Raw genomic sequence first — 21,443 nt, 5'->3', positions numbered from 1 at the left:
TGGGCAGTCAATATTTTAATCCTGGACTCCAGAGTGGCAAATCCAGTGTGGTTCTCAGTAGATACAGTGGGGATGATGGATTTTCCATCTAAATTCTCCACAGTTACCTGGTGCTAGTGGCTCATGCATGTAATCCTAGCTACTCAGGAGGCTGAGAGCTGAGGATTGAGGTTCAAAGCCAGCCTGGGCAGAAAAGTCTGTGAAACTCCTATCTCCACCAATAAAAAGCTGAAATAGAGCTGTGGCTCAAGTGGTAAAAGACCAACTGAGAGCGAAAAAGCCAAATGAGAAAAGTGAGACCTGAGTTCAAGCCCTAGTACTGGTACAACAAATTGCATGGTCTAAAAAAATTGCATGCATGCATGCACACATACACATGTATGCACTAGAAATCTGGGGCCGCAGTTTAGCAAACAGTCTGTTCCACAAATTCAGAAAGGAAAAAGAAGAAATTCTTGTAAGTTTCTTTGCAATCTCTGTAACTGAAATCTAAGACTTCCCCCCTACTCAAACCAACTAAATTCTTCAGACAGTACTACAGGGTTTATTTTTATGTTCTGTTGTCTTATTTTTTGTTTATTGGTTGATTGCAGTACTGGGGATAGAATCCAGGGTATCATACATGTAAAGTGAGTACTCTACCACTTGAGCCAGGTCCTTGAACCCATTTATTTTCAGGTCGGGGGACCTTGCCAGTGAACACAGCCTTCCTGTGTGAAGGTCATCAATTCTTGGCCCCAGGTGTGACCCTTGCAGACCTGTGGGTTCTGTGAAATGCAAAGGGCAGGGATGAGGAACTGCACCCACCAGGCTTAGCTTCTCTCCTGCACCACACCTGCATGGCAGCATGGCACCGCTTTATAGGTGCTCAGTGAATATTCATTTCTTCCTCCTGGGGAGACCATCTTTTTTGCCTGAAATAAGGCACAGAGAATAAAATGAAGCTAATGGCTGTTAAAGATGGGTGCTGCTACATAGTTCCAGGAGACGTGGGGATGCCGGGGAGAATAAGGCAGCAAGACTGCTCGCTGTGGCCTTACAAATGGTTTGCTATCTTATAAAACAACTCCTCTGTTTTTCTTCTTGTGGAAGAAAAGAAAGAACTTTAAGGCATAAAACACACCAAATACCCTGCTAGCCCAAATGTCTACCTTGTCCATTTCTGACTGCCTCTTCTTCCATTCCTGGAGAATACAGTGATCTGTGAGTGATTTCTACACTTGGACCTTTGGCTTGCCGTGTGTCATTGAAGTGCTGCACAAAAGGACTGAGGCAGCTGACCCCCAGGAAGTCAGAGTATAGGAAATAGATCAGACAGCTCCTTAGCGTGGTGACAAATTGGGATAAAATGCTATTATGCAATCTGTAAAATGCCATTCCTATTCCTTTCAAAGTTCGTGATGTGTGTAGTTTCCATGCATATTTGAAGAAGAAAATACCCTCTCAGTGTACTCTCTATACTTTTAAGTCTCTCCATTCCTCTCGTTCTGGCATTGGAGCTGGCAGCTGCTTCCCAGTGTCCGTGGGCCCCAGTGCCTGCTGGGCTGGGAAGGTGGGCTGCCTGCGTTCCCTCTGGCATTGCTCACAGAAGGGCGAGGGGGGATTGCTGCCCACCCCTGCTCATTCCCAGTGGCGAAGGCTTCTGTGCGCATGCACACGAGGTTAACAGGACGCTCCAATGTTTACAGAAACTTCTCTTGCAAATGTGACACCAACTTTGGTGTTACCTCCTTGTTTGCTGAGGTTGAATGTTGAATTTTGTTATGTAAATTGAGCCCTATATAAAGAGAATAGGGTGAATGTGGGCATCTAGACCTAAATTCAGTCTGAACTCTTCACCTTATAACAGCACCAAAGTACCATCCATTCGTGGGTGTTAGGAGAGTGGCGGAGAGGAGATAGGCTGGACTCCATCTTCCACAGGTAGGACTCTTCATTGAAGAACAGCAGGGGCCAGCCACCTTCCTGTGGGATTGGAGGTTGCTGGAGGAGGTGGGGCTGGAGTTGGGCTTTTATGGGATCTGAGCTGGGAGACAGAGGTTCGGGCTGGGGAGGCTGTTGGGGCTGGGGAGGCGGGGACTTTTGTGGCCAGGCTCCGGTGGATTGCCCCGCCTGCCTGTCAAGCACTTCATCAAGCACCTCCTAGCGTAGCTGAGGCTTTGCCTGGGGTCCCTGTGCCCCTGGGCTGATGGGTAGGGGTCAGACCTTCCCACTCCACCTTTAGCTACATAAGAAGATTGGGCCAGGAAGGGGGAGGTAGGTAAGCCCTATCTTTGGAGGAGGAGACGGGGAAAGAGGTCGGACTCTTTGGAAATTCTTGGTCCTGTTCCCTGTGGACGATTTATTGTCAGCTGTCCCGTTTGGGATTTATGGTGCCAGCGGTCCCTTTTGGGGGCTTATGGTAGGGGTAGGGGTCTCATCCTGATGCTGCTGGCAGTCCTGCCAGAGGTGAACTTTTCCTGAGAACCAGGAGGGGTCAGTGTGGGTTCTCGGGGCAGGGCAGGGCGGGGGGTGGAGGGGGGAAGGAGGTAACATGGAGGTGAGGAGTAAGCCCCAGGCCTGTCTTCCTGGGCAAAGCATTCCAGGCTGGAGCAAGAGCCTGTGCAAAGGTCCTCAGGTAGCAATGTGCTAGAAGTCTATCGACTACTAATTTTGATGTTTTTCTTAAAAATGAAAGGAAGTAGTTGAAAACGTGGGGGACACAGCTGATCACGAAAGGCCTTCTAGGCCACTGCACCTGCCTTGGATGGGCCTTGAACAGACCTAGTTTTGAAAGAACTGCTCTGACGGCTGTGTGACTAGGCCAGCCGTGGCCATGAGAAGCTATGAGGATGGGGGGGCAGCGGTGGGGCCAGTGTGCCCCTGATGCGGTGCGCTCTGAGTGCTGGGCTCGCTCACTTCCCCGCGGTGCATGCATCCTGGGAGAAGAGGAGCCACAGCCAGGACGTCCGACGTCGTCCACGTCCAGCCGGCGGGCTGCTGGCCCTGAGACAGAGAGGACCAGGTTAGTGCGAGGGAACGGGTCTGAGGCGTCATCGGACCCCCAAGTGGAAGTGTGGAAGAAGCATTTGGATAAATATAGAAGAGTTCCAGGGAGAGTGCTAGGCTGGACATAAAATGCAGGTGTCCTGGGGACAGCACACACCCAGAAACAGCACGTGGAAGGGAGAAGGGCTGGGATGGGCCCCACGGTCCCCACGAAGGACCTGGGTGGACGAGAAGGAACGAGCGAAGGACCCTGGGCAGGAATGAGGGTGTTCTGGAAGCGGGGAGAATGGGTGTCACACAGGAGGGGGGGAGGGCGGGGAGGGAGGAGGGGGGGCGGGCGCCCAGCACGAGTGACAATGTGGTCACGGGTGGCGGCGTGGAGCCGCTGTAGGGTGGGTGCAGGGAGAGGCCGGCTTACAGAGAACTGGAAAGAGGAGGGATGAGCACGTCCTCATGGAGGAGACGGTCATTGAAATCTACCCTGCATTGGGAAGGACACCGAGGGAGCCTGCCAGTGAAGTCACTGAAAGAGAGCCAGTTAGTAGTTTCTCACCTAAACCAAGGACTTCGCACCGTGAAGACAGCCCCGGGGCTCGTCTTCCTACCTGCTTCTTGGGGACCTGAGATGTAACTGCTTTAAACAGCAACTCTGCATTTACTCATATCTGATGAGGAAGTGGATGTCTTACAACGAGTCGCTGTGTCACACCAGGAGGAGTCCCGCGAGAGCGTGCAGGGTGGGCGGCTCGCGGCCCCGCTGCCCGCGCTCACCTTTTCTAGAACAGGATTGTGGTGTTCTAGGTGTTGCCAGGCTCTGGAATGACAGGCAGTGTTAGTGGTGCTGGCAAACTCCTTCCTTTCCCCTCCCCTGTTCTCTGTCCCCTCCTCTACCCTCCCCTGCTGACCCCCCCCCCCGTACTTGCTGATGAGGTGCATTTGTCTTGAAAGGTCGCCCTCACCACAGCCTGTTGCCTGGCTCCGTTCTGTTTCTGGACAGCCTGCCCCCGTTGGTTGCCACAGGTTCTTGGTCGGACTGGCTTGGTTTTACAAGTGTTGGAGTTTGTAAAGCACTCAGCACACGTGAGTTCGTGCCAGGGAGGCTGTTAGCCTAAGGGATGTCCTTTGTCCCCAGCTCTATCCACGCCAGGCCGGGTGTTAGCAGACTGTGAATTGTGACGGCAGAGCCATGCAGTTTTATGGCCAGTGTTCCCGTAGTGGAAAGGATTGGGAAGCTTATTACAGCTCGAGGTGTTGCACAGTCAGGCCACAGGCCACTGAGCACAAGGAGTGGGGCTGAGACTCAGGCAGGCCTTGTAGGGAAAGGAAAAACCTGGCCCCTGTGTATCTGGTGGCACCAGACACCTGACGTCCCTATGTCTCCCCTGCAGAGCTGCCCAGAAGCTAAACCTGTCTTCCAAGAAGAAGAAACACCGGCCTTCCACCGTGTCTGCCGTGGAGACCCCGCTCTTCGCCACGAGCTTCAGTGGGATTCTGCAGACCTCCCCTCCCCCGGCCCCGCCCTGTCTGCTGAGGGCGGTCAACAAGGTGAAGGACGCCCCCGGCCTGGGCAAGGTAGGCTCCCGCGAGGCTCGCCATCTCCTAGAGGGGAGTTCTTGTTGGATTTTGGCCACAACACATGGACCCCAATGTTAAAATAAGGGGGCTCCAGGGAGAAAGGGAGACCAGTGGCTCCCCTGGTCCACGGTCCCCTGTCTGAATATATTTAGTGAAAAACTCTAGGAAGAAGCAATCAAGACATTTTACAGGAACCTATTTTATACACACACACACACACACACACACATAATGACTGCTCTGTTTACATTATTGTCTCCATGTGTCTAATTTATGTATTAAGCTCTGTCTTAGGCATATATATGTACATATATATGTGTGTAAGTTATATGTGTGTATGTATGGAAAGTCATAGCACTGCAGGGGTGGTGCTGTCCTCGGCCTCGGCCTCGCATAGGGCACTAGAGGGCCGGCACTGTAAGCATTCCCTTGGTCGCATGAGCTGAGGGGCACACTTAGATATCCAAATCGTTGGGGATTTGGCTTAGGCAAGGGGGTGGGAGGGAAGAGGGCAGCTGCGAACTGATTGACAGAACTGCCACCATGTACAATGAAAAACACACAAGTCCCAAGCAGAGGTGGGAGGGCTGGAGCAGACCCTGCCGGGTGATCCCACACAGGGAGGCCAGGCAGGCGCAGGCCCTGCGCCGTCTGCTGGGACTCAGGGACGCTCTGATCCTGCCCTTCTAGCTAAGAAGCACAGCTCCTAACGGCTACGAGACAGAGACGCGTGGGAGGTGTGCAAGATGCTGTTCAGTGGTGTGGGGTCAGGGCGGGTGGGGTCATAGCGGGTGGGGTCAGGACAGGTGGGGTCAGGGCACATTTGGGGTCACAATGCGTGGGGTCACTTGGAAGCCTGAGATAATTGTCTCAATGAAGCCGATGGCTTATTCTCCGTGGTGAATCGTGGGGTGGGGAGGCATCCGCTGAGAAGCAGGTGCGTGTTGTTTCTGCTCTCGTCCGTCCGGTGCACTCCCTGTGACGTGATCACTTTGCCCCTTGGCCTCGTGGCCCCAAGTTGCCCTCCGCTCTCATAGTGTCCACAGTCTCCTATAAGTGTGACACGTCTGAGCCCAGTCCCTCATCTGGGTGCAATCTGCTCTGGGCTTGGAAGGTTAGGTGTGGGGATACCAGGCCACAGACCAGAGCCTCGGGAGCATGGCTGTGGCCATGGCCTGGCGTGGCCGCGGGCAGTGGCAGCTTCTGTCTGATCGTGACCACTTAGCAGCCCATCCCCGCGCTGTCCTGCCATGCCTAGGGACGGCGGGGACAGTGGGTCTGGGGTGGGGGTGGGGGTGGTAGGAAGCTCTTGCTGAGTGGAAGCACCCAGCAGATCGCTGCCTCCTCCTGGCCAGGAGAAAGCGCCCGCGGCTTCCCTTCCCACAGTGCCCGTGGCCTCGGTGCCAGCTCCCCGACCCCACCAACTTGACGTTTCAAAGCTGAGCTCAGCCCTCTGGAGGGGCAGGGGTCAGGGGGTGCGCTCACCTCAATGGACTGAAGACGAGGTCTCACCCCAGCCGGCCGGCCCTTCCCTCCTCAGCCCCCAGCCTCTGCGGGGGGACCAGGGTTTGGTTTGGTTCGTGTTTTGTAAGTTTACTAAGAGCAACCTTCTCATTTAGGGGAGAGGGAGGTGGAGGCACAGGCAGGGCCCAGCTTTCCCACTGGCCCCAGAACCAGGGCCAGACTCTGGTTCTTGCTGCGGCTGCTGACCCTCACTAGGGCGCATGGACGAAGAGGAGGAGGCGTGGAGCAGGGGGTCACCTTCACTCCATCCAGGAGGAGGCTCCGCTCTCCTCGCTGGAGCCCTGAGAGGGATCTAAAAGGTCACCAAAGCCAGGAACAGAGATGGGGAGGGAGTCTGTGCCAAACCCCCACCGCCCCTGCTGCCCCAGCAGCCTCCGCCCCCCATCACCCACTGGTGCTTCTCATCTTTCATTGAGCCTGCCTGCCATCGTTCCCTCCCTCCCTCCCTCCTTCTCTCCCTCTCTCCCTCCTTCCATCCTTCCTTCCTTTTTCCTTCTTCTCTGTGCAGAATGGTTTCAATCCAATTCAGCCCATCAGATTGTGAGTATAACACATCTCAGTCAATGTCATCCCTTCATCCAAAGGCCTCCGCAGAAGGCACGTGAGGGAGAGATTTGAAAGAACTCCCAATTTTCTAGAGACAAAGTTCACCACACCCTCAGGCCCCACCTCAGAACCCTCAGCTTCTAAAGCGTTCCTGGCATACAGCATGTGTTTCTGAACACCTACTATGTGTCAGGTGCCGGGCTGGGCAGTGGCCTTGCAATGCTGGACCCAGATGAATGCTGTTTTTGTACCATTTATAATAATCTGGAGCCTCAGACAACTTAGAAATCCCATCACAGCAAACCAATAGGACAGATGTGATTTGAGACAAAAGTCAGAATTAGACTTAACCTGATTCTGTGTAATTTTCCAGTGGTACCATGTCATAATTCCACAAAGTGTCCTGGTAGAAACATTGTTAATAAATAAAGATAATTAGAGGATCAAAGTAGCTTATTCCTTATTTACACTTCACCGATTCTGCTTCTGTGTAAACGATAGCTCTAATCTGTTTGAAAATGGTTCCTTCTCCTACGTCAGTAAATGTTCTTCATGAAATTTGTTTGCACAATTAATTAACAGCCCCGTTTTAGGTTCATCTGTTAGTGTGTCACAGAGCACTGCCACAGCTCTGTGTCTTGGGTTGTAAGTTCTGGAGCAAAGCCTGTAGCTGTTTATCTGCAGCCACGCACCCTGGGGCCACAGCCCCGGATACCAGTGCGTTGACAGGGAGGAGGGGCTGGCGTGGCCACGCGGCACTGCTCACAGTCCACTGAGGCTGGGTGGGCTCCTGCCCCACATGAGCATCCCAGGAGGAATGTGCGCGAAACGCGAGGAGAAGCACGGGCCCGGCTTCCCGTCACAGGCCCAGGGGTGCTCAAGAGAGCGGCCCGCGCCGGCTTTTCCCCAGACGTGGCTGGAAATAGTGGAAAATTGAGACTCGAGCAGCAAGGAACAGACATTCGTTTGGAAAGAGGGAGCAAACATGTGGAATTGTGTGAAACCAGCCAGGGACAGGTGCTGGGAGAGGGGACACCGCTGGGAGACAGGGCACCGCCTGCTGTGCTACTGAGAGAACGGGGTGGGGGAGCGGGGAGGCCATAAGCCTCTCCACAAAGGAGCTGGTGAGGAAGCCAGCCAGCACTCAGCCTCAGCCACTATCACTGTGGTGCAGACCTTCTGCCTGCTTGGGTGCCCACTTAGCTCGGCCTAGGAGATGGGCTGGGCGGGAGGGGTGGAGGGGAGGGGGCAGGGATCACCTCCCATGCCCATCAGCTGTGGTTCTACAGTGCCTGGCCAGGCTCCCTCCCCCTCACATACAGCACCTCACCAGGCCACCCCACCCTTCGCCATCACTCAGGCATGCGGGCAGGCATGCACACGCGCGCACACACACACACACACGCACACTCACACACACACACACACACACACACACACACACACACCATGGTCATGTAGCCTAAGCACAGGCAATCTGATAGATGGTGGAATTTGGGGTTAGAAATAGACCTGCCTATTTTAGGATTATCTTCCTATGTAATAAAGGCCGGAGTCTTCATTCTTTCCTGCTCTACTTTAAGTTGTCTGTCCCTTACTCAGCACTACTTTTCAATCCCCGTGCCAACATACTTTGCTCTCTTATAAAATTGGGTGGTTTCTGTCTCCCAGTATTTCTCTGTCTCTCTCCTTTCTCCCTCTCTTATCTCTCCATCTCTGTCTTCCTTTCTCCATCTGTCTATCTGTCTGTCTGCCTGCCTGCCTGTCCTTCTTTCTGTCTCTATCTCTGTCTCTGTCTCTGCCTGTCTTTGTCTCTCACTGTCTCTTTCTCACACACACACACAGATACACACACACACACTTGTATCTTGCTTGGCTCATATCACCATATCCTATGTTATTTAAGGTCCGTAACTCTAGTAACTTTCCCTTGTCTGGTATATAAACTAATAGCATAGAAAAGGGTGGCTGTGGAGATTCCTGCCAGGCTGTACCCTGCAGAAACCCAGAATGCAGGGAGCGCACCGCTGTGCCTGGGGTCCTTACACCCCAGTCTCGGGCGCTTCTTTCTGAATCCTAGTTTCTACATTCTTGCCACAGATGGACGGGCACTTGCTAGGAGTTTGTCATCATGCATGGCTGCTGGGCAGAAAGGTCTTAAAGGTGCCTGAGGTCATTTGTTAGTCTTCATTATTATGCAACTCCTCTTCAGTTCTGCTGACCAAGTTTCACAGGTGCCATTTCTGTTACCTTCATTATCACTTGGAGATGAGAAAGTGGTCATTTCCATTCAATTAGCTCAGCTTTGCACAGTATAGCACATTACCTCTGAGGAAGAGCTCACATTCTGGTGTCTCTGGCCTGAGACTGGATGGGAGGCTCTGGGTGAGCTGGGAAGGGTTTGTGTCACCCAGTCTTCCTGTCTTCTGCCCCTTCCCTGCAATGGTAGGTGAAGAGAAAGGATTTTACATCCATTTCTTCCTGAGAGTCTGTGTCTTCCAGTACTCTGGGCTTTCCTGATGGCTGGTATGTTTGCCCACGCGCACACACGCTCGTGTGCACAGAGAAGAGGAAGAAGAGGGTTTTGTCAACCACCCAGCAACCTGTTTCATAATTGGAGGAGAATTGTGGAGCCTTTCGGTATAGCTTTGATTCCTAATTAGCATTATGAAACGAAAACCTAAAGTGAAATGAGGAATTCTCTCTGGAATAAATGCCACTGTCTCAATTAACCAAAGGGCAATAAGATGGATTATAACTCCAGGATAGAACTTTAAAAAAAATCACTGTGTCCAAAATCTACCTTTCTCAGGCTCAGCACAGGAGACAGTCACTGAGGAGAGGACCGTGGTGAGTGGGTTTAAGCTGATGTGCCCGCTGGCTTGTCTCCTGTGCCTTTCTCTTGCTAATTGCTGGAGGGAAGCAAATCGTATCATGCTTGTTATAATTATCCCATAAAAGGGAATTGGTAGCTGTTTCGATCAAAGAAACTGAGTCATACTTGCTGAGTTTATTGGACAGTTTTCCTTTGTGTCCTCTGTGAGTGTAGGAAGTCCTCGCCAGCGGCTCACAGCAAATGAAAACGGCCGCATCCCTTCTAAGGCCTCTCCAAGCTGAAATGTGTTGTAGGGGAAATCATTCTAATATAGTTTTAAAAGCAAAATATATTTTTATTTAGCTTGTTAAGTGGTTTCTGAAATAAAAAAATCCCCTTGCCAGCCAGAGATGTTAGCCTTGGGTGTTGGTTAGCCAGAGATGTTAGCCTTGGGTCTTCTTTCCACAGCTCCAAGTTCTCAGCTCTTGTTTCCTCATCTCTAAGGTTTGCCGCCCAAGACCAGCCCTGGAATTTAAGTTTCTGACTTTCTAGAAACAAAAGGCAGCCAGAAATGCAGTGGCATGGTGGCATTCCATGAGCGCTGGGCACTCATTTCCCGCCAAGACTCTGTCCTGATCCCACCCTGCCTCTCTATTGGGGCCACAACCAATGATGTCTGTGGGTGGCCCAGTGGAGAGCCTGTCACAGCCCCACTGGGTACTAGGTACCCCCAGTCGCCGAGTCCTGTACCGCCTGAGCCAGATGGAAGGTTAGTTCCCTTTTCCTCATGCTGCTGTCCACCGTGTCATGGAGCCAGAAAACCCTCACGAGAGCCTAGCAGATGCCGGACCTCCAGACTGCCCACGAAATAAAGCTCTCCACTCCATACAGAGCCCTCGCCTGGGGTGCCACAGTTACAGAAAGCAGAGTACGTGAAGAGGGAGAGCTTTCTGAATGGAAGTACACTAAAGTGAGAATATAACAGTCATTTATGACTGCCTGGTGCCTCCTCTCATCTCCCACTCACCACCACTTCATTTGCACGCATGGATGCTGTGTCCTTTGGGTGCTAGTTGCCTAGTGGGACACTTAGAGGAACTCAAAATCTCTGCCCTGAAGGATTCCAGAAAGAACTATTGTAAAGAATTAAACATTGTTTAGCAGGCAGACAACTCAAACTAAAAATATTATTATCATCATCATCACTCAGGTTTATCATGGCAGACAAGGCTGAAATTGATGCAAGGGAATTGGCTTGCTGGCGAGGTTTCTGCTGCACCCCTCCTTCCTCCAGAATCAACATCACCTTCCTTACCTGGGGAAGGCGGGCTTGAACCCTTTGATATGCTTCAGGAAGGTGTCCTGCTCTTAATCACAGGAACCAGCCGTGGTGCTATGCATAACACATGTTCACTCAGAATCCCCCGGAAGCACGTGATGAAGACCTTGTGCCTTTTCTCTCTGTGGTGGGGAAAGCATTTGGTTTCATTCAAGGTCACATAAAAGACATCATAATGGTAGGTCATGGTCTTCCATCCAAGCCTCCACATTCTGCTTTCGCCACTGAGGGAGAAACACCACAATACATGTACATAGATTAATTTCATTTTATTTTTCTCTTCAGTTGTACAAAGGAGTTTTTAGCAAGGTGGTTTATGAGTACCTTATACCTTGATCAATGCCACACCTTTCAACATTATTTTTGAAGGTGTTTTCTACATGTAGGCCATGCTCCTCGCCGCCACCCATTAGGGATTCCAGCCTGGTGTGCAAGAAGGAAGTTGGTCCCAGTGAGAGGCCTCAGCGCTGGGGCTTCTTGCAGGAGCAGCTGCGAGGCTGGGCTGTCTGGCCTGCACTCACACAGTGGCGTTTTGATCTTCGGTAACTATGGACGGGAGCGGTCCTTATCCATCAGCCCAGAGAGGAAATCTGTTCCGTTGCCGCTGCTGTGCCCGGTAGCCCGTGCGGATCACAGTTGACCTCTGCTGTTTCTCTGGTTCTTTGGAGAGGTAGATTGTTATGAAAAATTGTAGGAGGACCTGGGATCAAGTGATCTGGGTTGAACCCAGGTACTGTTTAAGTATCTGGGCTCACAGCATTTTCCTGTGAGAATGAAGTCGCTTGTAGTATCTGCTGACGGCGTAACAAGTCCTTAGGCAAAGGTCATAGAAAGTTATACAGAGGTTATATATATGGCCTCCTGGTCAGCTTCCATCTTTGCTGCTAACAAAGGATTCGCCTGGCAAGTCCCCGGGAGGGGGAGACCCCAGTCCTCAGCGCCATATTGGCTTCTCTGCAGCTAGAGGGAAGCAGTTCAGTGAGAATCCATTCTAGCAACAGCCCAAGTGACAAATAGATCGTCACAAACCCTTTTCTCTAAGGCAGAGCTTAAAATCTGACCCACTGTGAGCTTTCAAGAAACAAAACATTTCTTTTTGTTTTGGGTTTTTTAATTTTATTTATTTATTCATTTATTTTGTCAGTCAGAGGGCCTGAACGGTGGGACTGGGTGCTGTCCCTCAGCTCTTCAGCTCAAGGCTAGCACTCTACCACTTGAACCACAGCGCCACGTCCAGCCTTTTCTGCTTATGTGGTGCTGAGGAATCGAATCCAGGGCCTCATGCATGCCAGGCAAGCACTCTACCACTGAGCCACCTTCCCAGCCCCTGAAACAAAACGTTTCTTAAGTCTTCTCAGCTATTTCCGTCATCAGATTAATGCTGGCTCCTCTTCTGAGCACAGAGCCAGGAGGGCAGTCAAGTCCTCTGTTGTGACAAGACCCGGCAGTGCCCGGGGTAGCAGGAGAGCAAGAGTTAAACAGCATCTCCCAGACGAGTGTGATAGCCGTTTAAAGCGGCAGCCTGTGGGAAGGCCGGCAGGATGGTGTGAGCTGTCGGTCACAAGAGCGTGCTGTCGGCAGCGCTGCATCACCAGTCGGGGGTCCTTTCCTCACTTGAAGAGGAGTGTCAGTCCCCCAGCTGAGCCTTCGGTGAGCATTGGGAGATTCTCCCCCAGGCTCGGGCTCACCTTTCCTGTCACCAGAGAAGGGATGCAGGCTGCCCTGCCCCCCGCCTTCCTGCAAAACCACAGATCTGTGGGAAGCACGCGTGTAAAGACCTTCACGGTGTCTCACAGCAAAGGAGCGTCTCACAAGGGGACAGTTTTAGCCAAGATGTATTTTAGTATAACAAGGTTAAGGTAGAGAGAAATAGAAAAAGAGCGCGACTTCCTGACCCTTCACAGGAAATGGTAGTTGAGGGCTTTCCTTTGGTCCTCCTCACACATGGTAGCTCTTCAAGCGCTGTCCGTGTCCTCAGCCCAGGGAGCTTCCCATGGACCCCTGCGGCCTCGGCTGAGCCGCCATGCCCTGCCCGGGCGCCCACGCAGCATTGGTTTCACTGTTGGGCTGGTCTTCCTTTCCAGGCCCGCCACCCTGCATGTGGAGGTGCTGGAGCTTCAGGGCAGGGCCTGCCCTGTCTGCTTTGAGTCACAGCAGGGCCTGTGTGCTTCAATAACAGCATTGTGCTTGAGGAAGACACATTTACTTGCCAGGCAAAATGCTTGGCAAGGTCCCTGGTCCCTGGAGACACGGAGTCCCTGTGTGCCCAGTGCTCAAGACGTGGTGATGGTGAGCTGAGCTGGCTAGTGCACTTCGTCTCGGCAATTTAGTACTCCAGAGAAGGTTCTCAAATCCTTGGGTGCCATCAGCTCACCGGAGTAGCATGCCTGCTACAAAGCCGGTGTGTGTGTGTGTGTGTATGTGTGTGTGGGGGTGTGTGCGTGTGCGCGCACGAGCACATGTGCATGCACACATGTGTGTGCTTGCACACAACCTCACGGTGTGGAAATGAAAGTCTGAGGGCTTCTGTTCTTGTCACCAAATTCTGTCCTCATGACAGCATCACGGTTTGGGGTTGCTCTTGGCCTCGGTCTTGGTTCTGTCGCGTTTTCCTTCATCAGTATTTTGGCACTCTGGCTCAGGCCGGAGGCAGCACATTGTCTGCTGATGTTGGCTCTTCTGCCCCCACCTGCCAGGGGTGTCTGGCTACCTCCTCACCAGTATCGGCCTGGAAGAAGGCTGGCTGCTCCTGCCCAGTCCCGCCACCACGTCCCTGCCACCGCCCCCCCCACCCCTCCTCCAAAGGCCACCCGAGTCCCCATTGCCTGGGTCCTGGACGGATCTGCTCAGTGCGGTCCTGTGTTCTGCTGTCACGTGCTCGTGCGCTCCCACCGTGCCTAGGGATTTCTCCTCCTCAGATGGAGCCCCGGCACCTCGAGCTTTGTCTGTCACAGCCGCAGTCAGCCTGGAGAGCTGACTAGTGCCCTCTCTCTGTGTGTTGTCAGCATTTTCTCTTCTCAAAATGTAATCTAAACGAAGAATCTTAGGTTTGAATTGAAAGAGAGAGCAGGCTGTCAAAGGTCGCTAGGTCCAAAGCCCGTAAGACCCTCCAGACCCCGGGGGTCTGCTGTGCCCCGGAGCCTCTCACCAGCCTGGGCATCGCAGCGGTCCTGGGCCTCCTCCAAGTGTTCTTGAGGAGGACGGAGGCCGCGGAACACATTCATTTCATGTGCTGTGCGTCGAGACTTCTCGCAGGGTTATCAGAAGGGTCAGAGCTACGAGAAATACTTGCAGCAAGGCTTCCCTGTTCTCGGAGGGTCTGGGAGCCGCCCCTGAGCGGGGTGGCCCCGAATCAGAGCAGAGAGATACAAGAGCCATACGAGATCAATCATGTCCCAGCAGGGATCCCTTTCTGTGCTTCAGCATTCTGAGTGGGGTTCAAGATGGCGCTCGTGGGCTTTGTGTGTGGCTCACCGGGCCACATGAGGAAAGATTCAGGGTTGTCACAGGAGAATGTTCCCGGCTGTCAGTGAAGGTCTGCGGCACCTCCGCCTGAAAGCCTGTGGGTTCAAGGGGCAGGGCCAGGCCAGGGACCCCTTGCTCTCATTCCTCCTCTGCACGGTGCACCCCATTGGTGTGATTCGTCTCCTCGGCGGGTCCTGGGTTCCTCCGGGGCTTTGGAACAGTCAACGCTGCCTTGTTGATACAAGAAAGCCCAGGCTTTCTAGAAGAGAACCCCCTGTCAGAGGCCGAGAGCAGAGCCACCCAGGGTTGGGACGTCAGCAGCATTTTCATGTTTCTTTCACACAACCCACGTTTAATGCACACCACGTCCCGCCATGCCATTCCTGCCTCCCTCCACACCCGGCCGCTGCTGGGGCCTGGGCTGCATGCTGCTCTCCCCCTCCCCACCCCACCCCTCCCTGCCGTCTCCCCAAGTGTCCCAGACCCCAGCCCCCTTTCTGTGTTTATCTGCCGGCCCCCAGGGGCTGTGGGCCCAGAGGGGAGGAGGCACGGCACCCTGGGAAGGAGCCTGGGGGATCCCAGAACCCCACTGTGCCTCCTGTGCCCACTCCTACCCACACCAGCCCCAAGCCAGGGCCCTGGGGATGGCAGACAGCGCACCGGCTCCTCTCCTCCTGCATGTTAAGCAGTCGGTGTCTGTGGGCCATAGAACCAATTAAAGCTCAAAACAGAAACTTCTGGGGTCTTCTGTTGCATGCTGGTTTTGTTTCCCATAATGAGAATTCATAGTCTAGATGCCTACTGAGTACTGGGGCCACAGACAGAGTACTGAGGCCACAAACAGAGTACCGAGGACACATACAAAGTACCAACAGCCACAGACAAAGTACTTGGCTACAGAGTACTGGGACCACAAACAGAGTACTGAGGACACATACAGAGTACCAACAGCCACAGACAGAGTACTGAGGCTATAGAATACTGGGACCACAAACAGTTCCGAGGACATGTACAGAGTACCAGCAGCCACAGACATAGCACTTGGCTACAGACAGAGTATGGGGCCACATGCAGAGTACTGAGGACACAGACAGAGTACTGAGGCTACAGAGCATGGGGCCACATAGAGAGAACCAAGGCCTCGGGGAATCCTGGGGCCATGCAAAGCTCTGTCGTCTGGCTTCTCTGCAGAGATGCGTGTCCATTAGCTTTGGCTTTCCTTGTCTGGCTTTCCACAGTGCTGCTTCCCCTGAGTCACAGGGTTTGAGTCTTGCTCTCGGTCCGGCTCAGGAGGGGCTCCTGACGGCCCTGGGCACAGGAGGTCTGCACCGAGGGCCCTCGGGTGGGTTTGAGGGCTTCTTCGGGGTGTTTTGATCCCTGGGAGCTGGTCCTCATTGTGTGGGAGGAGATGGCCCCCCTTCTCTGCCCTGACAGTAGTAGGACAGTTCTGTGGAGCAAAACCAGGCGACGCGAACCAGCCTTCCCTAGAAGGGCCGAGTGTCGGTGTGCAGTCTCTCCCCTCTGCTGGACTGGCCCGGGCAGTGGACAGTTCTGCTAGGTGGCTCTCTGAGGGTGAGCTTTTGTCGGCTAAGTGTGACAGTGCAGCACAAAAGCCCTGCGTACGGAGGCTGCAGACTCTGACCTCAGCCCTGTCCAGTGTGCACGGTCCTCTACCTCTGGCAGCGGCCGGGGCGGGTTGCAGCAGTCCCTAAGAGACAGGCAGCCCTGGACCTGTCCTCGCATTTCACACCCCAGACGCCTCTTAGCTTTCATGCCACTTGGGGACGCAGGTGCTGCTGTGCCCGGGGTGGCTGGATGGGGGGTGACCTCAGAAAGAAGGCAGGGCACACTTGCATTGTTTCCCACATGTGTCTCAGGTGCAGATGCCTTTACTGTGGCTACAGCCCATGGGGCCGACCCCCACCCCGGGCCCAGGAGCCTGGGAATATTGCTATGACAACCACTTGGAAGTCCCTTAAATATTAATGCTTGGGCACAGCCAGGGAGACCCAGCGCAGCTTAGCGGTTGTCATGGATGTGGGGAGGGATTGTCAGGCCCGGCTTCTCGTAGGGACGATGGGAATATTCTGGAACTAGTTGTGATGGTCACAGGGCCTTGTAAATACACTTTAAGGAACCCACTAATCTGTACTTGTTAAAGTGGTTGCAGTGGGAGATTCTATGTTGTATGGATTTTACCTCAAAGAAATTAAAAACAAGATAGACAGGAAAGCTACGCGTGTGGCGTGTGATCGCATGTCCTGAGTCCCAGCAGTTAGCATCTCACATCCATCTCGTTCCAGTTCCCACGTTTATACCTTCCGTAGGTTGTGTGTCTGTGTTCCTTCACTGTGGCCCGCCCATTGACCAAAGGCTGTCCACATTCCCAGGTCTCGCAAGGCTCCAGTGTGTGTGCTGGGGAAATACCTGCATCCGTAAGAGATGGAGGAACAGCTCGGTGCCAGTGCCTCAAGCCTATAACTACTCAGGAGGCTTAACTATGGAGGCCTAAGGTTCAAGGCCAGCCTGAGAAGTCTGCTAGATTCCATCTCCAAGACTAGCCAGCAAAATGCAGGAGTGGAGGCATGGCTTAAGGGGCAGAGTGTCAGTCAAGCTTGAGGGCCTGAGTCCAAACTCTAGTACCACTGAAAGAGAGACGGGGGTGGGGGTGTGGGGGTGAGACAGGGAGGGACACGCCCACTGCTCCCTGCAGCCTGCTGGGAAACCGAATTCTGTATTGATCGAATTCTTGACATTGTGTTCAGACCTGAGCTGGAATAAAACCGTTGTGACTGTCTAGAACACATGCATTATGAAAAGCAAAAGCAAAGAAAAATCCCAGGGGACACCAGCGCTCTGTGCCACTCTGCTCTTGGAGTGCAGAGGTCCAGAGTTCATCTAAGTGAGTGCACCCATTCTGTATATTAAGGTCCCAGTCTCCCCAGACTGTGGCTTTTTTTTTTCCTTCTGCAAATTAATGACTGAAGATGAGTTTTCCCCTGACATAAGTCCCTGAGCGTCTTTGTGATGTAGATTTTTCTTGGTAATGAATGTAGCTAGCTCACGGACCCCTGCCCCCATGCACAGGTTTGCTTTTGCGTATGGAAAACGAGCTGAAGGAAGGCCAGAGCATTTGACCCGCCCTTCTGCAGTGTGGAGGCGACCGACTTCCGCTGCTCCTGGCTGCTTTCTGACGGTACCTCAGTGATCCTCAACTCACAGGCACCCAGAGGGTGTGGGCAACGCAGTGGGTGGGCTCACGGCGCACATGCGCCGCTCTGTCTGGTCGGCGCCGGGCGGAAGCTCCCGTGAAGGTTCTGAGGCTCAGCGGGCCTGGACGCCCGCTCCTTGCCGCTTGGCGATGCCGTTGGCTGCTCTCACCGGGGTCCTGTCTGATGAAGGGTAGGGACCAGGTGCCTCTTCTGCTCAGTCCATGGGTGATGGGCGCCGACCCCGCTCCGCCGTGGCTGTGCACTGTTCACTCGGGTCCACCCTCTTTTCCAACGTGGTCACAGCGGGGACTGTGACGCGGGGAGGGGTCGCCTTTCCTGTGTCTTCTCTAGAAAAGGGTGGAGTCATAAGCTGCGCCTGCTCGCGGCGCTTGGGTGGCCTGGGCCTGGCCTGGCCGCGGCCCTCCGGTCCACACCCTCCAGCCATCCCCCTGGAGAAGGACTTTCCCACGTCACGGGGACTTGGTTGTGTCAGCGGCCATATTGTGAAAATGACTGTTTGAAACTCACCATGTTATGAATGTTATCAATATAATTCTTTCAGAAGCGTTCTTAGTAGGAAACCAGATGTTGGCAGAGGTCACTTTTTGTGTTGATCATCTTCTGATCTGGCTTTCTCCCTGCAGGGCTCTGTCTGAACCAGGGAAACTGAGGCAGCTGTCAGGACAGGGTCTGTGGCCTGAATGTGCTCACAGTCTCTTTCTTTAGGCCACTTTCTTAGGCTTATGTGGGGTCATCTATGGGGGCTCTGAGCACCCCAGGGTAGCAGGGAGCACAACTCAGGCTGGCCTGCAGGGGGAGCAGCCCCGCCCTGCCCCACCCCTCCCCTCCCCGCCCACCTGCCTGACAGCTGGCAGAGCCAGGAGCCCCACAATCAAGAACCCCCAAAGCCACGCTCAGGAACCCCCACAAAGCCGCACTCAAGAGCCCCTGCCACGGTCAAGAGCCACGGTCAAGAATCCCCCAAAGCCATGGTCAAGAGCCTTCCTGCCTACCCCCCCTCCAGCATCTAGAGGGGGAAACAAGGGCCCTGGAGGTTTGGGGGACTGGGCTAGTATATTCCCTCTTCCTAGTCCCCGCCTACTACAGACTCTGGATAGATTCTTCTTGCCTCTGTTTCCCTGGTGAGCAGGTTCTTTGGAAGTTTGTGAGCCGAGTCCAGGGTGAGCAGACTTCGGGGAGATGATACGGGTAGACTGAGGGGTAGGCCCAGGTGGGGTCACTCTATGAGACCCAACTGACTGTGTACCCAAGGCCAGGAGACCCAGTCAGCGTCATTGTGGCTCTGACTTGGTCCCTTCCTCCCTCCTCCCTCACCCCTCCTCTCCTTGTCCCCTCCACCTTCACCTCCTTGGGAAAGTCCCGACTCAGCCACCTAGACGCTTGTCCTAGAGTTGTGTGTGGTGGTCGTGTGCACAGAGCTCAGCCTGTGGTCTCAATGTGAGCTGGGGCTGGCGGCCTAGGCCCCCAGGGACAGAGTGACTTCTGACAGGAATGACCCGGCTCGGGACTAAGCCCACGCCCTCTGAACCGGGCACATGCTCACACCGCCCAGCCCCCAGCCACAGTCGTGTTTGTCCTGCACACGGGTTTCCTTCCTTGCTCTGAGCAGGAAAGCAAGGGCTGAGCTGCACAGCGTTCGGGCCTTCGCCGTGGCCGGCCCCGAGCTGGCTTCCTCCGGTCGTGGCTCTGTACAGGCGGCCTCTCCCAGCCGCCCACTGCACCTCCGCCTGCCGCGGGGCCTCCGGGTGCACTGGCCACCTAGGCCGCGCCCAGCAGGGCTGGTAGACACACATTCTGCAGGAGAGGAGAAAGCTAGCTGCCCACCGCTGGGGAGGGACGCTTTCCGCCCCTGGTGACATTTAGACAGAGTTTCCTCAGACCAATCTTCAATGCCCGGGAGACCTGCCTGGAAAAGCACACGCCAGTCTTGGAGCCCAAGTCCAGACCACCTGTGATCAGCAGAGATTGGGTTTTCTTGTAGATGCATCCTTGAGCACCGCAGGGATGGAAAGTGAGTCTGAGCTGTAACCCTGGGTCGTGGGGGGGGGGGAAGCAGGAGGAGGAGGAGTCAGGCCTGCCTGGGCCATGGAGCAAGGCCCTTTCTAAGAAAGAGAGGAGAGGGAAGGGAGGGGAGGGGAGGAGAAAAGAGAGGGGAGGAAGAGAGAAGGAAGAAAGGAAAGAGGGAGGGAGGGGAAAAATAGGTGAAGAATGAGGTTGGCAAGCTGGGCGCCAGTGGCTCAGGCCTGTAATCCTAGCTACTCAGGAACCTGAGATCTGAGGATCACGGTTCAAAGCCAGCACAGGCAGGAAAGTCTGAGACTCTTACCTCCAATTAACCATCAGAAAACCGAAGTGGCGCTGTGGCTCAAGTGCTAGAGCGCTCACCTTAAGCTGAAGAGCTCAGGGACAGTGCCCAGGCCCAGAGTTCAAGCCCCACGACTGACAAAAAAATTAAATAAAAAAAAAAAAGAATGAGGGGGCTGGGAAGATGGTTCAGTGGTAGAGCGCTTGCCTTGCATGCATGAGGCCCTGGGTTCGATTCCTCAGCACCACGTAAGCAAAAAGAAAAAAAGCCAGAAGTGGCGCTGTGGCTCAAGTGGTAGAGCGCTAGCCTTGAGCTGAAGAGCTGAGGGACAGTGCCCAGGCCCAGAGTTCAGGCCTCACGACCGGACCCTCCTCCCCACGACCGGACCCTCCTCCCCCACCCCCCAAAAAAAAGAATGAGGTCGGCCTGCTTGAGCAGCCTCAGTGAAAGGCCTGTCTTTCAATGGCCAGCTGCAGTTTCCGTCCCAGAGCTCAGCCACTCTCACGGTAGAGAGGCGAGGCGCTGGACAGGGGGCGTGGCTGGTAAGCTTGTGGGTGTGGTTTCCTGTGGGTCTCAGGTGTCTTCTCTGGAAATAGAACGGCTCCAAGTGACACTTGCTCTTCAGGAATGACTCAGGCACCTTGAGCCACTACGGGATTCGTGTGACAGTCGTGTCGGGTAACTGCTGAGCCTTGCACAAGGGCTGTCAGGGCCTTTGGGAGTCAGGTCTGAGATGCGGGAGGTGGCAGGATGCTGAGTTTGGTGCCTCCTGGCGCCTGGGGAGTGGCTGGCAGGTGTGCTTGCAAGAGACACCCCAGCCGTGGCTTCCGTGTGCCTCCAACCCGTCAATAAAATGCACAAAAAAGACCTGAGTGTTAGGGCAGAATGGTTTCAATCCATCAAGACAACAATTTACAATTTTAGAAACCCCCGAATACAAATTTACACAATTCTGAGCTGTTTTACAACGTATCAGACCATTAATCTAAATTTTAAAAGACCCTTATAATGCACTTAGCCATAACATGTGTTTTTTAAGTGCTAAAATATGTTTCAGTATGCTAAGTCACAGTGGTGCAAGAAAAAAAAATGACTTTAGAGAGTTCATAAATCTTGTCAAGGCAACCATAAATACATTCACCGTGAGGTCTATTTTGTGTACGATTCGTAGGCAGAGGCTGGGCCTGGTCTAGAGGCTTCTGTCTGTCTCTGGCCTTCTCTTCTCAGTGGGGTACCTGTGGTAGGGGAAATGAATGAATGCACAGGATGTTGAGCCAAAGCTGGCCTTGAATCCCGAGTCTCATTCAGCCTCCCTATGGGATGTGAAGGAGGGCTGTTTGTGTTCCTGTCAGTCTCTGATGTGCCACCTTAGAGGGAAGCTATGAGCACAGAGAGGTGTGCCCCAAACGGAGGTGCCCCCAGTGGAGGTGTGTCCCTGGTGGGGGTGTGTCCTTGGTGGAGGTGTGTCCCCAGTGGAGGTGTGTCCCCAGTGGAGGTGTGTCCCCGGTGGAGGTGTGTCCCTGGTGGGGGTGTGTCCCCGGTGGAGGTGTGTCCCCGGTGGAGGTGTGTCCCCAGTGGAGGTGTGTCCCTGGTGGGGGTGTGTCCCCGGTGGAGGTGTGTCCCCGGTGGAGGTGTGTCCCTGGTGGAGGTGTG

The 21,443-nt window shown here is 54.0% G+C and overlaps 1 protein-coding gene across 1 annotated transcript in view; it reads left to right on the top strand.

Moving 5' to 3' along the window:
• Kif26b (kinesin family member 26B) overlaps positions 1 to 21,443 on the top strand; it is a 182,968-nt gene that overhangs the window by 106,319 nt on the left and 55,206 nt on the right. The window contains exon 4 of the mRNA XM_013017285.1: positions 4,377 to 4,560. Coding sequence (XP_012872739.1) covers positions 4,377 to 4,560 — 184 coding nt within the window. The remainder of the gene's footprint in view (positions 1 to 4,376; positions 4,561 to 21,443) is intronic.

This window comes from Dipodomys ordii, unplaced genomic scaffold (genome assembly GCF_000151885.1).
Source record: "Dipodomys ordii isolate 6190 unplaced genomic scaffold, Dord_2.0 Scaffold35, whole genome shotgun sequence".
In the NCBI taxonomy this organism is placed as follows: Eukaryota; Metazoa; Chordata; class Mammalia; order Rodentia; family Heteromyidae; genus Dipodomys; species Dipodomys ordii.
The sequence above is the reverse complement of the archived record's forward strand: the minus strand, read 5'-3'. Positions and strand labels throughout refer to the sequence as shown.